The 21097-nt window shown below is 40.8% G+C and overlaps 1 protein-coding gene across 1 annotated transcript in view; it reads right to left on the bottom strand.

Annotated features, from left to right (window-relative positions):
- Positions 1–16830, bottom strand: part of sema3d (sema domain, immunoglobulin domain (Ig), short basic domain, secreted, (semaphorin) 3D) — a 37358-nt gene extending 20528 nt beyond the window's left edge. The window contains exons 1-6 of the mRNA XM_063004279.1: positions 16636–16830; positions 12365–12525; positions 8204–8266; positions 7912–8031; positions 7066–7165; positions 4985–5113 (exon numbers count right to left, since the gene is read on the bottom strand). Coding sequence (XP_062860349.1) covers positions 4985–5113; positions 7066–7165; positions 7912–8031; positions 8204–8266; positions 12365–12525; positions 16636–16750 — 688 coding nt within the window. The 5' untranslated portion in view covers positions 16751–16830. The remainder of the gene's footprint in view (positions 1–4984; positions 5114–7065; positions 7166–7911; positions 8032–8203; positions 8267–12364; positions 12526–16635) is intronic.
- Between the last annotated feature and the right edge of the window lie 4267 nt (positions 16831–21097).

The raw sequence follows: 21097 nt of genomic DNA, 5'->3' as shown, positions 1-21097 counted from the left end.
TTTTTGTCCAACATCAGTGTCTGACCTCACAAATGCGCTTCTGGAAGAATGGTCAAACAATCCCATAAACACACTCCTAAACCTTGTGGAAAGCCTTCCCAGAAGAGTTTAAGCTGTTATAGCTGCAAAGGGTGGGTCGACATCATATTAAACCCTATGGATTAAGAATGGGACGTCACTCAAGGTCATATGTGTGTGTGAAGGCAGACGAGCGAATACTTTTGGCAATAAAGTATGGATGGATGGATGGATGGATGGATGGATGGCTGGCTGGATGGATGGATGGATGGATGGATGGATGGATGGATGGCTGGATGGATGGATGGCTGGATGGATGGATGGCTGGATGGATGGATGGATGGATGGCTGGATGGATGGATGGATGGATGGCTGGATGGATGGATGGATGGATGGATGGATGGCTGGATGGATGGCTGGATGGATGGATGGATGGATGGATGGCTGGATGGATGGCTGGATGGATGGATGGATGGATGGATGGATGGCTGGATGGATGGATGGCTGGATGGATGGATGGATGGATGGCTGGCTGGCTGGATGGATGGCTGGATGGATGGCTGGATGGATGGCTGGATGGATGGATGGATGGCTGGATGGATGGATGGCTGGACGGATGGATGGCTGGATGGCTGGATGGATGGATGGATGGCTGGATGGATGGATGGATGGATGGCTGGATGGCTGGATGGCTGGATGGATGGATGGATGGATGGATGGCTGGATGGATGGATGGCTGGATGGATGGATGGCTGGATGGATGGATGGATGGATGGATGGATGGCTGGCTGGATGGATGGATGGCTGGATGGATGGATGGATGGCTGGATGGATGGATGGATGGCTGGATGGATGGATGGATGGATGGATGGATGGATGGATGGATGGCTGGATGGATGGATGGATGGATGGATGGATGGATGGATGGATGGCTGGATGGATGGATGGATGGATGGATGGCTGGATGGATGGATGGATGGATGGCTGGATGGCTGGCTGGATGGATGGCTGGATGGATGGCTGGATGGATGGATGGCTGGATGGATGGATGGATGGCTGGATGGATGGATGGATGGATGGATGGATACTTTATTTATCCCGAGGGACATTATTAAATCAAGTTTTTCAAAAATTCAATAAAAATCCAAAGCTAAAACCTCTTATTACCAAATGTATTTAGACCCGTTGCTGTGGCACTTCATGCAATCTGCTCGTGCTCAGACACACCCTGTTTGCATTAATTATCCTTGGAGTCTACCTGTTACAATTTCAAAAATAGTCTAGATTGGACCTGATTACCCCGTTGTTCAATTTACACCGCCTGTCTATAAAAGTCCACGAAAGGTCTATGTTATTGGGTATAAATAACAAGCAGGGCACTAAGGCTGATAAGTGCTTCGCAGCTAAGCAGAGTGAGAAACGTGAATAGCTTGTAAATGACATGAATTAGGTGAGAGCTGAAGTGTGGTTTATCACACTTGTACTTAACAAGCAACATGTGCAAACACACACATTCTTATTTCTTGGGAAAAAAAAACTCTTGGGTGGCGCTGATACAGATGCATGTCTTTGTATGGCTCTGTGTGGTAATGAATCTGTGGTGTTCGCCATAGACGAAACACACAGGCAATTTATATAGCAAACCGCTGCCTAAATGATTTCTCTCAGGTCATACTCAGGGTTTGAGTTGAAGATAAATGTGTTTTAGTTTAACAGTGTAAAAAGATGACAAAAAGAGCATATTCTGTCTTCACTGGCTGCCTGTTAAAACTCCACAAAAGCCCTGTTTATAACTATTAAAGCCCAAAGGAGTTTCGCTGCTTCTCATCTGTTGATTATTTCCTGAGGCTTTTTGTTTAACCGGTACAGTTATACCTAGAATCACTTAAAGCTCATTAAGTGAAATCTGCACTTCTTACATTATTGCCCCCATAGGTTATGAATGAAATCTCTGAGGCAATAATTTAATTTAGATTCAAATTAGACAACAGGTAGTCATTCATACTTATTGTCATTAAATGTACCATTCATTATCTGGAGGTATTTATTACTGATTTTACTATTACTGTTATACTTAATACTAGAAGTAGTAATATATAATGTATAGTATATTTAAATTTTCAGCATTTAGCAGATGCTTTTATCCAACTTACATTCTACAATCTAAGCAATTGAGGGTTAATGGCCTTGCTCAAGTGGCAACCTGGCAGTGGTGGGGCTTGAACCAGCAAACTTCCGCTTACCAGTCCAGTACAGTAATCACTCGCTATATCACGCTTCGACTTTTGCGGCTTCACTCTATCGCGGATTTTATATGCAAGCATATCTAAACATATATCGCGGATTTTTCGCTGGTTCGCGGATTCTTTTTATTTCTGGTACATGCTTCCTCAGTTGGTTTGCCCAGCTGATTTTATACACGGGACGCTATTGGCGGATGGCTGAGAAGCTACCCAATCAGAGCACGCGGTTAAGTATCCTGGGTGCTGATTGGCTCAGCGAAGGAGAGAAGCATTAGATTCCGCTTTATGCTTTATAACTGTATGGGAAATGTTTATAAGAGTGTGGGAGGGTTTATAAGGGCTTAAAACATATAGAAATAACCAATACAAACACATGGTTTTTACTTTCTGGTTCTGGAACGCAACCCCCGCGATCGAGGAGGGATTACTGTATCTAAATCGCTAGACTACAACTGCCCTGTATATAGTATATAACATATAGCAATAAATGTAAATATAAATATACCTTATATATGTTCAACTTGATTTAGCACAACAAGCTTTAACAATGTTTGTTAATTTATGCTTTTTGTTTTTATGTTTTTTTATGTTAATTGATCAAAATGTACTAAGCACATCATGTTTTATATTATCTATATCTTTAGGAAAGGTTAACAATGGGTCCCATTGACCCAAGCAGGATTAAGAGTAATGTATGTGTAGATGTGCTGTTACACCCTAAAAAAAGCCTCTTTGCACCACAGCTGAGCTCGTCACACTTTCTACACAGAGAGGCTTTTGTACCTCACGGGTAACTGCATGCCAACTCTGCTGACGAGAGAGGAGAGAACCGGACTTAAAGTATTAAAGTCTGCATGTTATTGGCCATAAAGTAGTAAATAACAAGCACGGCACTGGGACTGATGAGTGATATCCAGCGCAGCAGAGTGAAAAATGGGTATTGCTTGAAATGAATTAGGTGAGAGCTGAAGCCTGGTTCATCACACTTTCACATAAAAAGTAACACGTGTGCACATACACACGTTCTTTTTTTTGCTGTGAAGCAGCCTGGAGGGGTAGGGGGGCACTTTTGGGGTAGAGCTGATATGTACGCTGGAGTATGACTAATGACCAGTAAATCTGTGATCTGTGATTGCCACAGAAATATTCATTAGGAATGAGGTTCATGAGGTTTTCTGCAGCTGAAAAATGATGGGAATTCATTCACAAGGGCAAAAATGTCCTGCACTGATAAACTCTGTGTAAGAAAGTACATTTTTAAAAATAATTAATTTATTTAATTATTATTTCTGAAGGGAATGGTGAATCTGGAGCTTGTAAGGGAGATACTGGGCACAAGACAAGGAGGAATACGTTATCAACAGGTCACTAGTCCATTGCAGCTCTTCACAGTCTTACGAATTTAGATCAGCTAACACACTGCCATGTTTTTGACATATGGAAAGTAACAGTAGTATGGGCATGGGAAGAACATACCAAACTCCACACAGGCAATTTCTAGAGGTGAGTAAAACTTGTTTTGGCTGCTTTATTTTTTCTATTATTTTAACCTCACTAATAGACCATAAAAATAACAGGAAATCGCTTTGTCTGTGCAATATGCGGTGCATTTGCAATTCAGCTTGTTTTGTTTTCAATTATTAGGCATGCAGCCTTCCAAATCTGTCTGGTTATAGGCCATTATGAGCCAGGAACTGAGCAAAGCTGACCATTTTTTTTCTGTTTTACATAGCTAACGTACGTATGTGATGTTGAAAGACATCGACACAGATGACTCTTTATTAATTTATCTTCAGTGACATTTTTAAACTGGTCAGATTGGAGGTGGGTAAGAAGCCTCAGAAAACACATAAGTCTAAAGTCAATCTAAATGATAAAATCTGCCTACTGGCAGACTTTGGGGATGTTAAAGCTAAACTAAGGACCTAGAATTACCAGGCAGTAACTAGTGGGAGAGATCAAACCTGGTTAACTGGAGCTTTTTGGAAACCACAGCCAGTAGCATAACTTTAATCTTCTTAAGCTTAATTTAACAACAGAAGCTAGCTTTAATATAGATATGCTGTGTTACTGGCCAGCTGGGCATCCACACAGATATTACTGGCTGTGTCTGAAGGGAAATGGACGAAGCCCTGCGATGGATTGGCACTCTGTCCAGGATACTTTCGCAGTGTCACCAGGCCCGCCACGACCCTGACCAGGATTTAACAGTTGAAGCACAACACTAAGGCTGCTCTGAGTCCCAAAGGGGGTTTATGCAGCATTAATATGTTGTTCCTTAAGTGACCAACGCTTGCACTGTAAACATTTTTATTATGTGGTGGACAGTGGTAGCCTAGCGGGGCACTAGACTATTCATCGGAAGGTTGCTGGTTTAAGCTCTGCCACTGCCAAGGTGCTACTGTTGGACCTTTGAGCAAGGCCCTCAGCCCTTAACTGAGTAGCTTGTGTACTGACTTGTGTCACAACTGTAAATGTGCTGCAAATGTATGTACTGTAGTGTGTAGTGTGTGTTCCAGCGCTCTTTCTTCGGATGCACTTTGTTCTTCAGTACTTCAGGAGTCACACATGGACTATATGTACATTTTGAAAAGCTAAACCTGAAGCAGGTGCTTGAGTCAGTGTGCTCTGTAACACTGTTTTTGGTTTGGTATGCACCGAAGTTGTGTATTTGTCATTAACATCATTGAATTGGTCGTTGTGCTTGTGTAGCTGATGCTGACCGTTGATCCAGTAGTCCTCTGATATGTCCGTACGAATGTAGTGCTGGTCTGGAGGAGGACCCAGGGAGCGGCTAAATGTGCTGTCCTTTCCCAGGAAATCTGACACCGTTCCAGCGTACAAATGCTGATCTGAAAACAGATATCGATCAAAGTGAATCAGATATGCAGAATGGCAGAACGCATTTATTATAACTAACGTAGGACCACTCATAGACCCATAAAGATAACGGTCCAGACTATTTTCTACTCCTTTTCCATGCTCCCTTCTTACTCTTTTGCTCTCTTTGGTGTTTGATGTGTGACACCCTGAAAATTTATTGATATTCGGTACTGAGGCACAAATAATTTACTCGTTACCTCAGCAATCTGTTAACCAGCATGTGTTTAATACTTAATAATACTTAAATCTCTAAAACACTCACTCCTTATTTTAATGAGGAAAATACATGAATGCATAATGGTTATGCATAAGCATGTACAGTACTGCTTAAAAACAAAGAGCTAATTCTAATTTTATCATAACATCAATGCTTTGTTGCTTCAAAACATTAACTAATCTTACATCTAGAAACTATTTTGAGCTCAGGTAGTTCTGTAGAAGCTCTGTGGGTCTGGAAATGTGGTTTTGAAAATAGCACACGTGCAGGTCTTGGAGAACAGTCAAAATAATTCAGACTGCCAGACAGAATAAAAACTCTACTGAGACTGAGGTAAATGATCTAAAACTTGTCCTGAGATCATGTCCTTACAATACAGTAGATCACATCTATTGCATGAATCACCACTCGATTAAAAGATTTAATGCATACATAAAGATAATTACACATACACACTATTACACATGATCACCTGCTTATTTATTTACAGATTTTGTACTTTTTTATGTTTCATTATGCTGATCAGAGTGTATTTTTGCAGTGACCCCTCCCTGTAGAAGGGCAAGTGAACCTAAACCATTTCAGCATGCCCCCTCAAAATATCACAACCACTGGACCCCTTCTTTATGGGGGTCAAGCTTTCAAGCCTGTACCAGTCTTTCGGTGTAAGCCACACACACACACATGCTCTTTTGGCTCCTAGAATACCACTTGCCTATCGTGGTATAAATCTTGAGGAGGGAGTGCTTGTATCTTCATGCCAGTGCAGACTGTCCTGCCCTCCAGTAAAATTTTAATGTCCGTCTCGTTACTTCAAGTCATCCTTTAAAGGCTACAGTGATCATCTAGCTTTCAGTATACTTGTAAATACTGTTCATTTGACAGCGACTCCTAAAAAGCACCGTGCTCTTTGGCTTGAGTTAAAGTTATTGAAACAGTTGTTATAAAAGTCTCTTTCCGACTAACTTGGAAAAGAATGTGATGCTGATTTGTATTGGGATGTAAACTTGTTAACCTTGTAGCAATAAGCTGTGTACAGAACTGTAGAATAATACATTCAGGTTTTTTTTTTACTGTCAACTAAAAGGAAACACTATAACAATTATAATGGGGATTTTGTTTTACTGGTGATGTTTGTGTAGGTATTTTGTTTGTTGTTATGACGTGATCATCCCAAGTGCTGTTATTAATCATGAATATATTATTGTTAAAAAGGCTTCTTTATTACTTGCTTATATTGAAGGGTCACAGTGTGTACAGAGCATATTCTAAAAGCATACCACACCAAGCCATAACAGCCATAATGGCATCACACGCTCATTTACCCACGCTGACACCCAGAATGTCACTTACCAGCATGTTTTTGGGATCCTAAGTACCCAACGAAAACTCACATGGAAGATCATCACTGCCTGTAGTGTCACCATGTCACACAGCTCCTAAAACCCAGTCTAAAATCTTAGCTCTGGGTTTAACTGTATTTTAATTTGAAGGAGTTTAGCATGTGTTCCCCTATGTGTCACTTTCATTCAGATACTTTGGTTTCCAGGTAGGTGTGAATGAGTAAGTGTGTGGCAGACTTGCACTCTGTTCTGATGTTGATGCAGTGCATCCTAACAGTAGAAAAAGTGTGTGTGTGTGTGTGTATGTGTGTGTGTGTGTGTGTGTGTGGCAAAAGAATAAAAATACGAAGCTCAGACTCACCGGTGAGCACTGACGCAAAAGGCTGGTGGGGGTCAAAAGGGCATTTCAGCCTGCCTGACTCAATACTGCTGCTGATCAAGTGAAGCCCGTTGCCCTTTACCTCACGAAGCACACAGAAAGCAAAGTTACTACACATAACAGGCTTTACACACTAACAACTCATCTGTAGGAAATTTCCATGAATTTATGGATGATAGAATGCACTATGCAGTCGGATGACAAATTAAAAGAAAGACTAATATAATATAAAACCTTTCAGTAAGATTTTTAGCCACCACATGTTACCAGAACCGCTAAAGTAAGGCTTGGCATAAGTTATATATAGGTTATTATAACATTTTATAGTTAGTTTTATAGTTTCATAATTAGATAAGTCCATTTTTTTACCATACTCTACATCAGAATTTTCCCTTTGCTTTCTTGTTCCAAAATCAAGGTCAAGTGGACCTGCTCAGCATTCTTATACATGCCACAAAGCTTGGCAGCAACCGGTCCATGGGTCATTTATTACCGGGCCGCACAGCAAGAATAAATAATTAGAGATCGCGATATCAGCAATGAAAACACTGCTTTTATTTCCAACACATGGGTGTTTATTGTCTCATATCACCCCCAGGTGGAAGCAGCATCTAGTCGCAGCAAAAAAAGGCTCATTTGTGAGCAGTATAGTTGTTTATATGAAACCGGTCCGTGGTGCAAAAAAGGTTGGGAAGCGGTGATATAGTACACCTGTCTGGGAGCATTCACACTTTCTTAACCTACAACTTTTTAGGTTTTTTATTTTGCTCTCTTTCTTCAGTTTAACTTCTGTTTGTGGGTGTCAGTATTCCTAACCTGACGTCTTACCTCTTTGTGGCCTCTGACCTCCAGGAACGCACAGGTAGGATGAAAGGCTCCAGTGCCGCATGCGTAGATATGGGTACGGTTATAGTTATGCAGAACTCGAATGAAATTGGCACATTCGGTCTAAGACATAAAGAAAAACAGACAAGGAGCAAAAATCAAGTGAATATTTGAGTAAAAATAAAATGAAACATAATAAGGGTGTGTGTAGAGTGGAAGTGGACTGTCTGCTGCATGCAGGTTAACAAGAAAAAAAGAAAAGAAACATCGTCTAGTTGTTGAAACTTGAACTCACCACAGGGTTTTTTCCAGCTAGGATGCACGTATCCACCCTGTCTTTCGGAGCTGGCCAGCTAAGCTGAATAAAATAACACACACACACACACACACACACACACACACACACACACACACACACAAAGAGAGAGCGACATGTAAAAAATACATTTTTGGTAACTGTATACAACCTGAAACAAATACTAGACCAGTGAGAGCTCTGGTAGTAAAAATGCCATTTCATTTTAGCCAAAGATAAAAAAAATAAAAAAATGTATGTTTTACTACCGCTTTATCCCAAACAAGGTCACAGTGTGTCTGGCTTTCCTGGAATCAGTAGACGAAATGCAGTACCACACCCCGGACAGGACCGCAGTACATCTCAGCCCCCCAACCTTAGACATAGCTATCCATGTCTGTATGTAGATGCACAACAGGCCGATAGCACAGCTGGAGATACAAACCCTGGATCCGAGCGTAATTTACCGCTGCACCATCTGAGCACCCCAAAGAAAATGAGTCATGATTTAGTGTGAACTAACATTTTCAAAATGAGTTACATTTCTGTGCGGCACGGTGGCTCGGTGGGTAGCACTGTCGCCTCACATGCAAGAAGGTCCTGGGTTCGATCCCCAGGCGGGGCAGTCCGGGGCCCTTCTAGTTTGCATGTTCTCCCCGTGTCTGCGTGGGTTTCCTCCGGGAGCTCCGGTTTCCTCCCACAGTCCAAAAACATGCAGTCAGGTTCATTGGAGACTACTAACAGGAGATGTATTTGAAAATAATTGCAGTCACTGAGGCTTTTGTGCCTCTCACTCTGCGTGTGACTGTAAAAGTTCATACTGTGCACAGTATATACTACACTTCAGACAGTGGCGGCTGCTGGTCTTTCAAAGAGGGGAAGCTCATTGTCGGCTTACGTTGTAAAATTTGTCCATTTATTTATGCATAAATTCTGCCCTCCGTTCCTTTTCAAGAAAATGTCCTGAAATGGGTCGCAGTTCGTCTTTCGACTTCACTCGCAAAATCTGCGATGGGACTGAAGCTCCCAGTGATAGCTGTCAATCAAAACGGGATTCAGCCTTTCGACTGATCCTCCAATCATCTTGCAGAAGCTCAGCGTCCAGACCCGCCCACAGCTCCATTCACCCCCAGAGACGCTCAGCGTCCGGGGGCGGGACAAAATCGCGGCATTTATCCAATGACCGGCGAGTTTCGAAGCAATGAAAAAAAAAAAACCCATGCAGCCCCATAGAAGTGAAGAGACGCTCAGCTTCTGCGGGCAAATGCATCGACGCTGAGGGAAAGTATGAGAAGTAGCTGATTCTGAACGAACTCGTCTTCGAGATGAACGTTTGTAGTCAATGAAATGTTAACACAACTGTACATATTTGACCATTTAATTTTTGACATTTTAGGGGAAGCTGAGCTTCCCTTACAGTCTTAGAGAAATCGCCACTGACTTCAGAATCAAAGCAAAGTTGGAGTCAGGTTTATGTCAGCATAAACATCTGCAATTCTTTTTCTTAAATTAGCTTTTCTTTTTTTCAGTTTACATTATGAAGACACAAAGCAAATGTTATTCCCCTGGTTGACGCGTGCGCCTGCATTGCCTTGGTCTGTACTCTATAAACTAGAGTTTGCATTGAGTATGTATGTAAAGAAATTTGCTGTTAATCGTTGAACTAACATAATTTCTGTTTTCTACAGTCTTACAAGCAAATTCATTTTAAAACTGAATCTAAACAGTCAAGACACTTGATCCTATCTGTGCACACACATATTCAGAGCCAACCTCTAACCTTGACCCCCAAAAGCTGTCTCTACATAAAATCGAGAACGCTTGTGAGATGAATTCACACTGCCACGCTTTGAAGCTGCACCTCCTAACACACTCTGACAAGAGCTAGAGAGCCCCCAACAGTTCCTCTTTCTCTCTCTCTCTCTCTCTCTCTCTCTCTCTCTCACACACACACCTAAGCATGTATGTGATGGTATGAGATTAGACACATAAACGGTTTTGTCGATTAAGCCTGGAAACGTAGCACACAAACCTCCATGACTTATACACGGTTTGAAAGGCATGACCGGGCCTTTCAAAGGTAAATAGAGCGCACGACCACAAGTTCCAGAACTCACAGCTACGTGCACCAACCAAACACATACAGCGGAACAAGCTAAAAAACTAGCACAAAGAGTTCAAAGAGGGAATAGACGAGATGGCTGGCTGCCATCTGCTCTCGGTAAATGCAGCTGTGTCTGGTCTTTTTGATAGGTCAGGGTGGAGTACATTTTTCTGTCTCTCACATTTGTGTAGCTGCACAAAGCGGGGGAAGAAAATATAATCGTATGAACGTGGTCCGCTGACTATTCCTTTGCACTCTGTAAACACAAAAATATACACAGTTTTTATGAGTGATTTACTGACATGGGCGTGTGTGGCTGAGCCTAGATGCTAGTGAGAGGTCAAATCCCAGGCTGTGTTTATAAATACGAAAGACACATGAGTATGCTCATGTCCAGTATTCAGCAGGATAGTCTAACAGGAATCCGTCTAATAAATTCTGCATCATAACTACACAATGCGAAGCCTGTGTGTGCCTACTGCTGAGATGTGACTGTCACAGATCTATTATAGCAGTGGCATCCCATGTTGTCATAGTGAAAGTGATTGGCAGGTGTAAGAAGATGGGGTCAGTGGAATCCAGAGAAGCTCAATGGCTCTATAGAATAATGTCGTGGGAATATCTAGATCTGACACAAATGTGTTGTGTTCCTTCTGGTTAACATGAGGAAATTATGCACAAGCACTTCCACACACACACACACACACACACACAATGTGAATAAATTACACCATGCTTACTGGTATTTTTAAGCTAAAAACATATTTGCACTCGACACATTTAACACTCCTGCATTAGTACTAAAAGTCCAGACACTTTTTTTTCTGCATATTCAGGCACTGATTGTTAGATCGCGTGCCAACTTAACACCTTGTAAAATGTACAGGCTTATTTATTAACAGGATCTACAAAGCTTAAGTGAAATTTTGAGCATCTGCTTTAAGGTCTATGTGCTTGGCGCAGTTTCTGCATCAGCAGCACAAAAATACACAGTGATTTATTTACCGAACCCAGAATGATTAACCAAACATAAGTCATTTTGTAGTGCTCAGTCGGTGCATGGGTAAATTGTGATAGCCCACTACTGCTGGAATGCAAGGTCTGAATCCCTAACAGAGCTATTGGTGCAGGCCAGGATGTGTTACAGCATCCCACCATGAGCCCAACCAGGTCAAAGTAGCGGTAAAGCATGAAAATGAAAGAATGACGCCAGCGTAATACATAGATAGGTATTGCTCATCTAGCAATCAGATCGGCCTTTTGTTATTTTGAATGTTTTATATTTGCCATTTAGCATTATATTTCTTGCATCACTGCCTCAACAAACTGGAAACCTGAGTATAAAAGGACTCATACTTTAGTGTATCTTATCGGAACGGTCGGCTATTACGCTAGACTGCCATAATCTGTGGTATCAGCTGGCCAGGCATCTATACAAGGGGTTAATGGTCCTGTAATGGACTGGCGCCCTGTCCAGGGTATTTCTGCTTTGTGCCCATTGCTTCCTTGTGGACCCACAGTGACCCTGACCATGATAAAATGTTTGATGAAAGTGCTTATTCAGAACAGTTAAAATAAAGAGATCTACAGATTCTGACAAAAGACAGAACAGCCACACGGTGCCTGTCAGTGCATGTAAACATTTAGCATTTCTGTAAACTCATCGCAAATCTATTTACTTCTAGACACAAAATCTTCTTTTCAAGCGTGTGCACATCCAGAAAAGGAGATGATGTTATAGCAAGTGAAATAATGACTAATGGCTTAAATATTCCATCCCACCCCTCTAAATAACTACACATGCCTTATGTAAGTCAGTACTCAATCCTTACTGTGTGTCATGCAAAAGAACAAATTCTTATCCAGGCCGAATGTTTAACAGATCGTCTTCTAGTTTGTGCAACTAAGAGATGCTGCGTGTGCTTTTTTTCTGGATGATTTAATGGAAAAAATTCTTCATTTCAGACTCGGAGGACACAGTTAAAATGACAGTTAAAGAAATACCGCTGTTATGCTGATTATGTGTGGAAGTGTGCATGCTTTCTTTGTGAGGGTACCTTTCTGGGGTTCTTATTGATGTTGTCTGGGTCCAGTAGGTAAATGTGATCTTTTGCCCCTAGAAGGAGTCTGCTCTTCTCCTCATCTAACAGGAATGTCTGAAATTGTGTTCCCTCGTTTGAGCCCACAAATGACACCAAACTGCCAGAGCGAACCAGCTCTGCAAAAGAAAACAACAGTTACCAATGTAGACGAAAACAAGTACACAATCCTGCATGAAGATAAAAAAATGGGATTTTTTTAAAATTAAAGTAATAGACAATCAACACAAATAATCTATGCTGATAATCAATAATCAAAGATTTAGTTAGCAAAATCACCAAGTGCATTTTATTTGATAATTCCATGCAGCTGTTAGGTACATTCAAAACTTTCATCTAAATTATTACCACTGTTATTCCAAATGATGTAGTAAACAAAAAGCCTTTTGAAAAATGTGTATCAACATAGTCAAGGGCTAGGCACAAGTAGACCCTAGTGACAACCTGCCCTACCTGTCCAAACCTTTTTCTCTACTGGACATGGCTATAATCAGTACTGGACAATCTTTATCAGGTAAATGTATAGCTTATTTAAAGAAAGCCCAGTGTTATAAGAGCTCTGTCACATCAGAGACATTGCCTTGCTTTGCAAAGTGAAAAAGGTCTAGCCAAAAATGTACAAATTTAGTTGGGAATGGTCCTCCATTGCAATTAAGTCTGGTTTTACACACCTAATAATTGGGGGGGGGCTAAGTGGGTAGCACTGACGCCTCACAGTAAGAAGGTCCTGGGTTCGATCCCCAGGTGGGGCGGTCCGGGTCCTTTGCATGTTCTCCCCGTGTCTGCGTGGGTGACTGATGAATCATGACTGATGAATCTTGTGTAACAAGTCATGAACGTAACCAAAGTGTAAAACATGACGTTAAAATCCTAATAAACAACTATTAGGACATGTGGAGCTGTGACTATGCAGTTATAAAGACATAAATATTTCTTAAGACTCATTAACATGGCCTAAACAATGGCATCACATCAGCAGGTATGTGTGCTGTACTGTCACCAAGGCACCATTTCAACAAATACAGATTTCAACAGGGAGAGGAAGATCAATCATTTACAGGTGTGAATAGGTGTACAGATACGAATGTGTCCTATAATCAATAAGCTGATTAACTTTAGCCATTTAGGAATTCTTCTTCACACTTTACATAGCAAATTTTATTTGAAGACAATATGTTAAACCTTTTTGTTTGTTTTAGACAGAAACCTGGCAGGACGTGGTAGGTGCTCAGACTTTAGCCTTCCAGCATTTCTTCGATTTTTCCAGTTCATTTGGCTCACACGGTGCCTGACTAATACAGTCAAAGCAAATCTATGAAATCAGAGCTTAGCTATTTACTGGATCCTGATCTGTCTGTTGCTCCTCATGCTTTAACACGCTACACATCAACCTGATAGGTCATTTAGAGAACACAGGCCTCGTGTTTCCCCCCTGACACTCCCCGAGGGAAGAAACATGTTGGATTAAACCTGTGTAAGATCTCCAGTTAGCATCAAAGTCAGCTATGACAGAAACAAACTCGGTAAGGACAGGCAAAACAGCACTAAGTGATTACACATGCTCACCTTCACACATGATAGACAACATACATACGAATACTCAGACGCTTTCTATAAGCAAAAGCTTTACCGCAGGTTTAAGCGTGACCACATCTTTCATACAGATGCAGAGCCGTCAAAATTCGGACCTGTCTGGTATGCTCGGTTTAAGTATGAACTCTCTGCAGGCTTGTGATAGCATGAGATCACGCTACCTCTTGAACTTGGTCTAATCTCAAATAAAAACCATTTAAAGACTAAAATGTGTTTCCAAGTGCATTCTTTCAATTCTGTGTCTTCCTGTCGTTTGCTCTCATTTCCAGTTTTCGTGGAACGCCGTACATTCTAGTCTTAATTTATTCCCGTCTATCTTTCTGAAATGAAGTGCTCAGCCTGTAGCAGGGATTCGGTGAGCCCACATCCTGTTTAAGCATGGCCGTGCCTTGTGTGTGAGTGTTCAAAGAAAAGAACTGAATCCTCTGCAAGATTGAAGCAGTCATTATTTTCTTATGGTGTCAGGGTCTCGGATAGGTTACCCACAATCAATATTTGTACAAAAGGGACCCATAATACACCTTCATTCTGCTAGCCCTAACCCAGCCCTCACTAACCCACTCTACAAACAGTGTCGTGTCTGAGCTCTGCTGAAAGATCAGGGCTTAGTGCTGTAGCACAACAGCCTATCTGTGGCTAACCCTCAGGAGACTCAACCTCTTGCTTCCACTCAATGGTCCTCGGTTCGGCCTCGTGCTCTAGTCAATCCCTGTGTTTGTTTAAGGCCGTAAATGCTAACTTTTGTGCAAAGTCTGAATACAGAACATCACATAATATCCAATATGCGTGCTTCCTTAGATGCTACTCTACAATTGCTTGTTTTCTCCGTAACACCTCTGTAGTTTGAATTCTATTTTAAAACGGGAGAATTCAAACTGCTTTGCACAGATATTTAACCATGTGTCACCCACAGCATCAGCAAAGCGACTTACAATTATAAGTAAATACAGTTTGCACAATTGACAGTCAAGGGCTATGCTCAGGGGCCCAAAAGTGGCAACTTGATGGTGGTGGGGCTTGACCCAGCATCCTAATGATTACTAGTCCAGTTTCTTAACCGCTGAGCTACCCCTGCCATTTTTAGATCATGGGCTATGCTATATACTATTATAAGTTGGGCAGTTTTTCATGTTTTAGCACGCTTTATTGTTGACAGAGGTCACGTGGGTCCCTTTTGCCCAAAATCATTTGGTGCAACACAGCAACACATCCCAGACATGACCACACCCCATTGCCAGGGCCCTGGCCACCCCACCACCCTTCTCAAACATAGCCCAGCACAGTTGACGATTTAAACCCTGGATCCAAGTGGTAATGGGCTAGCTTAATTTACTGCTACGCCACCCGAGCGCCTAATTTGGGCAAATAAACTCTAATAAAGATGCAACTAGAAACTAATGTCTGAATGTAATGACTGAAAAAAGGTTGACAAAGTGTGTAAAAGTAACAGTTAGGGACCCTGCATGTTCACTTCTGTCTGTTAAAGCCTCTGCGTTTTTCAACATCAGTGTGATCTTTAGTCAAAAAGAAATAGAGCCACGTTAAAACATGAGTATTTGTTTTTATCTCTTCTTTCAGGATTTGTTTTCCTAGTGCATGCACACACACGTGACTGCTCTTTAGGTGTGATGATTTGTGGGTCTGATGTTTCCAAAGTCTTTAGTGCAAAAACAAAAAATGTCCGAGGACAAAAAAAGTTGCAGATGTTTTGGAAGTGCTTATTTAGTCAGTGATGACGGCTTTTTGGGTATCATAACAGTGTTGGGCTTGGCTTGAACGAGCAAAGATTTAAAGAGTAGACATAAACTCCCTTTTCACAAACACTAACACAACACTCTCTTAAACTCAACTACCCGTAGCCAGGATGTGTCAGTGACCAGTTACTTTTTAATTTGGTTTTTCTTATGCCTCATGAAGATTTATTTAACAGCGTCACACATGTTTATCTGGCCTCTAGCTGCTCCTATAATACATATATTAGAGCGTGTGGTTCATGTGCTGAAGACACATTTAAACAATTTTTACTGCCAATAAAAACTCAAGGCGAGCCGACTGATTCTTAGTGCACAAAAATGCTTGATTTTTTTTAGCTCAAGCCTTGGACTGATCATCAACAACTTGGCAGAAGCCTGTTATGGTATAACATGATGTAAGCAGTTAAGCAGAAATAAATGACTACAGAAATACATAAAACAACTAAACAATATGGGAAAGGCATTTAAAGCTACATGTTATACATGTAATATTTAAAACCCTGTCACACTAAAGAGCAAAAGATAGGCATTACTGCTACAACCATTTAATTATTTAATTAATTTTTTAATACTTGTCCTTTTAATAATTGTACTTAATTATTTAATAATTGTGCTTGGTCATGATTTGTTGTCTTGTTTCAAAATATTTCCACAATTTATGGTTCACTACTTAAAAGTTTTCTAAAGTTTGACTGAATGTATATGCAATTTCTAGGCAACATAAAACTTTATAAGTTTTATAAGTTTGTAAGTTCATAATAAACAACACTATGGCTAGTTCAAATGTCAGTTCGGCTAAAGCCACTCCCTCCATTTATTGTCACGATAAATAATCATAATTTTAGTTACTAGAAACACAAACCAGTAGGTGTCGACGCCTACCTTTATAGCCGAGTTTGACCCTGGGGACACTTTCCTTCATGCAGTCCACGGCAGCCAGACAAAAGAGCAGCAGCATCCCCATCACTTCCATCCAGACTGAACAGAGACCAGCCATTATGACTCCCTCAGCCCAGTGGAAGTGTGTGTTGTGAGGGGTAACACTGGCGTCTGATCTCCAATCACCAGTTCAGGTTCACTGACTCTGCAGCAGTCTGCACAGTGGGAGATGAGAGCTCCTCCACAGCAGCCCTGTGATGTGGAGACCAGAGAGTCATGTTAATATGTTAGAGGTTGAGCATCACCATGGGAGGCGTGTGTCTGTGTGTGTCTGTGTGTGAGCATTTGTGCACGCGTGTTAAAGCCTAACTGAATGCTCAACCATTTTAGGCATCGCTGTCCATTTCAACGCTTCTCTATCAGCTGCTGTCCTATTCAGGTCCTTCCTTTTGTCCTCAAACACAGACTCTTTCGTACCGACTCCTTTTCGCATCTGTTTGTTTCGGAACAAAAGGTCAGATTGTGGAGGACTGCCAGTTTCAGCCTGTTTTAAAAGCATATCCTTCTTTCTCACATTCACCCCTCTTTTGTTTTTTTACCCTCTCTGCCTTTTAAATTGTCTTCTATAGAGTTCACAGCCAGCCAGCAAATATGGCTAAATTCTTGCTTCATTAGTCATTAACATGGTGTGAAATAACGGGGGGGTGAAAAGGCCACAACACTACAGCGCTTCATTACAGAGTGGGGCATTTTCTTTATCAAGCATTCATTAACCATAAATATTTCGCTACCTTCAATGAACTCAGGTGCATTTTTTCAAGGGTTGCAATAAAACGTCAATAAATGTAATGTATTTTATCAATACATTAATTTTAAACAATAAAAGCACTTAAATTCCCAGAATTGCACATTTTGTACAAGTCTGAGCTATTACAAAATATGTTTTGAGCATTTTGTAAACACTCAATATCAAATATACACACTTCCCCCTTTTCATTTTCTCAAAGCTTTTTATTTATTATTATTTTTATTTTTTTTTACCCCTTTTTCTCCCCTTTTAGCGCATCCAATTGTTCAATTAGCATCGTGCTTCCTCTCTGTCTATGCCGAACCCTGCCCCGACGGAGGTGATTGAAGCTAACCCGTATCCCCTCCGAAACACGAGCAGCAGCCAGATGCATCTTTGCCACCCACACATTGACGAGTTTGGCGCCACCCAGCGTTGCATGCGGAGAGACACACCCTAAGGGCACCCTCTCTCATCTCTGTGCAGGCGCCTCCAATCAGCCGGCAGAGAACGTAATCGCATTCTGACAGAGAGAGACCCGTATCCGGTTCTTTGTCCCACCCCCCATATGAGCGACCGGCCAATCGTTGCTCACATAGCCACCCAGCTTCGAACCGGTAAAGCAAGGCTGGATTCGATACCACGTTCTCAGAATCCAGCCCTGGTTGCAGCGCGTCTCTTTTTACCTCTGCGCCACCTGAGCGGCTTTCTCAAAGCTTTTATGTTAATGTTTTACATACACACACTCGTGCCCTCACTAACAGTCACCCAAAAGGCCTTAGCAATCTTTTTGGACAAGAACTTCACATCATACTGTGTATCATAGGTAGGAAAAAAGGTTAGCGAGTGGCATGAAAATGATCACCAGTTCCTTTAGTTATCTCAGCTTTCTGTTAGTGTAACTGCCTAGTTAAGTAAGCTGATATTACTCAAATATACTTGTTGATATTTTATACAGCAACTAGTGTGTAAGTTTTATTATCCTTTCCTGAGAAACAAAAAAGATCATAAAAATTACCTGAAATTCACAGCAAAATATCCAGAGCAATTTAAACAAGCAAATGATTATACCAGTGTTAATATTCAGAAAGTCTTATTCACCAGACATTCTGACTGAATGTTTCCATTCTAGCTGACCATAAAAACCACATATTTGCACTCAGACTATACACATTCTTAGCTGAGATGTCCCATCCAGGCACAAGTCTGTTTACTCGATAAAACTGTGCTGTCCTCTATTAGCCATGAGATACTGGAGATTGTGCTGTAGGTGATGGATCATACAGCAGCAGAAACATGTAGCAGGGCACAGAGGGCACAAGGAGAGGGCAAGAAGATAGCAGAGAGTTAGGAAGGAGTAGCACTTTGGGCAATAAGGTTATCCAATGGAGCAAAGCTGATTTCTGCCTATTGGATGACTAAAACTGGATCACTATAAATAACATGATAGGTAAGTAAGTAAACTTTTGCCCTCTGGTTACTTGGAATGATCTGTATGTTACCCTGTCATAAATTATCTCACTGTAAAGAAAGCACACTCATACATTTGTTTTTTTTCTTTACTTATTTAACTACAAAAGTAAACTAATGCTTGGCTTCTTCATTATTTATTTTTTGCTTAACACAATATTACATATCTTTAATATTATTTATTCATTCATTGTCTGTTTTACCACTGCTTTATCCAATCAGGGCTCCAGTGAGTCCGATTTACTGGATGAAAGGTAGGAAAGACCTTCACACATATTCAGGGCAGTTTTACTAGCTCCAGTTAAGCTGAATGCATGTCTTTAAAGCTGTGAGAGCAAACCTCCGCAGACACAGAGAGAACATAAACTCCACAAAGAAAGGACCCAGACCACTCCGCCTGGGAATCAAACCCAGGACCTTCTTGCTGTGAGACGACAGCGCTACCCAATGACCCACTTTGCCGCCCTAAAGTACTACATTTTATAATGATTTAAAAAGGTTTTGATTGTTCTGGATCTGATGGGTGGACCACAGTCAAGAGGAGCATCTTATTCAGACACATGAAAAGTGCTTTATGATTTTATCAAACACACATTGGATACTGGCAGAGTATTAGGAAAATGTCAACTAAAAATAGTTTTTTGGATTGAGCACTTGATTTAGCAGTTTTGATTCAGCACTTTTTTGAATTCAAGGAATTAAACAAATATTTATGACTGATGCATGTCTAGTATTAGAGCATCTGCCAGACCCCAAAAACAAGGAGGCAATAAATCAACGTCAACGAAACACAAGGGTTGAGATGTTTCAACCCTGTCGTCTTTTCACAATGATTTGGCCCTCAATCAAAATCGCTCAGGTCTTTATCCATGATCATATTTGAGACATTAATGCAGATGACAAATATGCCCACAGTGAACAGAATTAGAATTGTTTAGATATTAACAGAAATATTAAGTTATTTAAACTGTTGTACGGTTACTGTAAGGACACATTTCTCTTTTAAAATCACTAAATGCTGCACAGGTAACATCACATGCTGTGTAAGCATTGAAAATTAATAACACCTATCCTATAACATCTCAAGTTTTAAGTCATTATGATTTTCATTTTTCCCTTTTAGTTCTTCGCTCATCTACAGTGGTGTTTTGAAGAGAGTAGAGGTCACGGATACAGACACTGTGACAACAAGCAGACAAGTGGAGCGAGACAGTACCTAAACATAAAGATTAGTAGCATGTCTGTGTTATAAGCTTTGACCACTCAAACACCTTGGTGCTACTGCACATGCACACACCATACATAGCATTCATCACATCATTCCTAACTGCGCTGTGCTTAGAAACTTGCATTTATTTCTACCAGAGCAAGAAAGAAAAATAAACCTGGCATGGTTTTATGCTTAATGACACTATCTTATAATGCAAGGTAATAATGCAAACCCTGTCCCTAACATTCACCTTAAATGTCAACATCTTCTTTGCAAGCATGAGAATCCTGAGTAAAATATTGTTATTGTCTTGGACCAATATAACCCATATTTGCTTAGCATTTTTTAATCACTTTCAGCTCCCTGTTCTCTTACGTGTGACAACTTTCAGCAAGGAAAGTAAAGCCAAATGTAAACTGTGTAAAACAGGTCTGTCTAATCTAATACAGATAAGCTGCACCGTTTTATACCACAATACCATTTCATAAGCCTATAAATCTTTTATTAATTGAATTGCTCATTTAAGGCTGGGACATTTTTAAGATGCAATAAAAATACAAATGTCATTTGTCAATTCACCTTGAGCCTTTATCTAACTGACAAAAGCACAAAGAAAAGATTTCCACTGTTATCACTGACCAAATAACCTAATGTATAATTTGATGCCTACAACACACTCAAAATAAGTTGGGACAGAGACGTTTACCAATGTATTGCATAACCTCTCCTAGTTACCCTTGTTAGTAGATACTAGTTGTTGCAGTTTTGCAACACAAAGTTACACCTTTTTTTTTAAATGATCAACAATCCATGGGAAGATTGGTAACAGGTGAGGGTATCATAGTTAGGTATAAAAAGTGGATCCACCACAGGCTCAGTCTTTGCCAACAAAAATCATCACTCACTACTTTATGAGAGAATTGTCAGATCTCCCGATGCAAAACGGCAAACAGCTTCGGTCCTTAAGCATATAAGATACATAACAGTGTGCAGTGATT

The sequence above is a fragment of the Trichomycterus rosablanca genome, chromosome 11 (assembly GCF_030014385.1).
Source record: "Trichomycterus rosablanca isolate fTriRos1 chromosome 11, fTriRos1.hap1, whole genome shotgun sequence".
NCBI classification, from domain to species: domain Eukaryota; kingdom Metazoa; phylum Chordata; class Actinopteri; order Siluriformes; family Trichomycteridae; genus Trichomycterus; species Trichomycterus rosablanca.
This window is presented reverse-complemented; position numbering and strand designations above follow the sequence as displayed.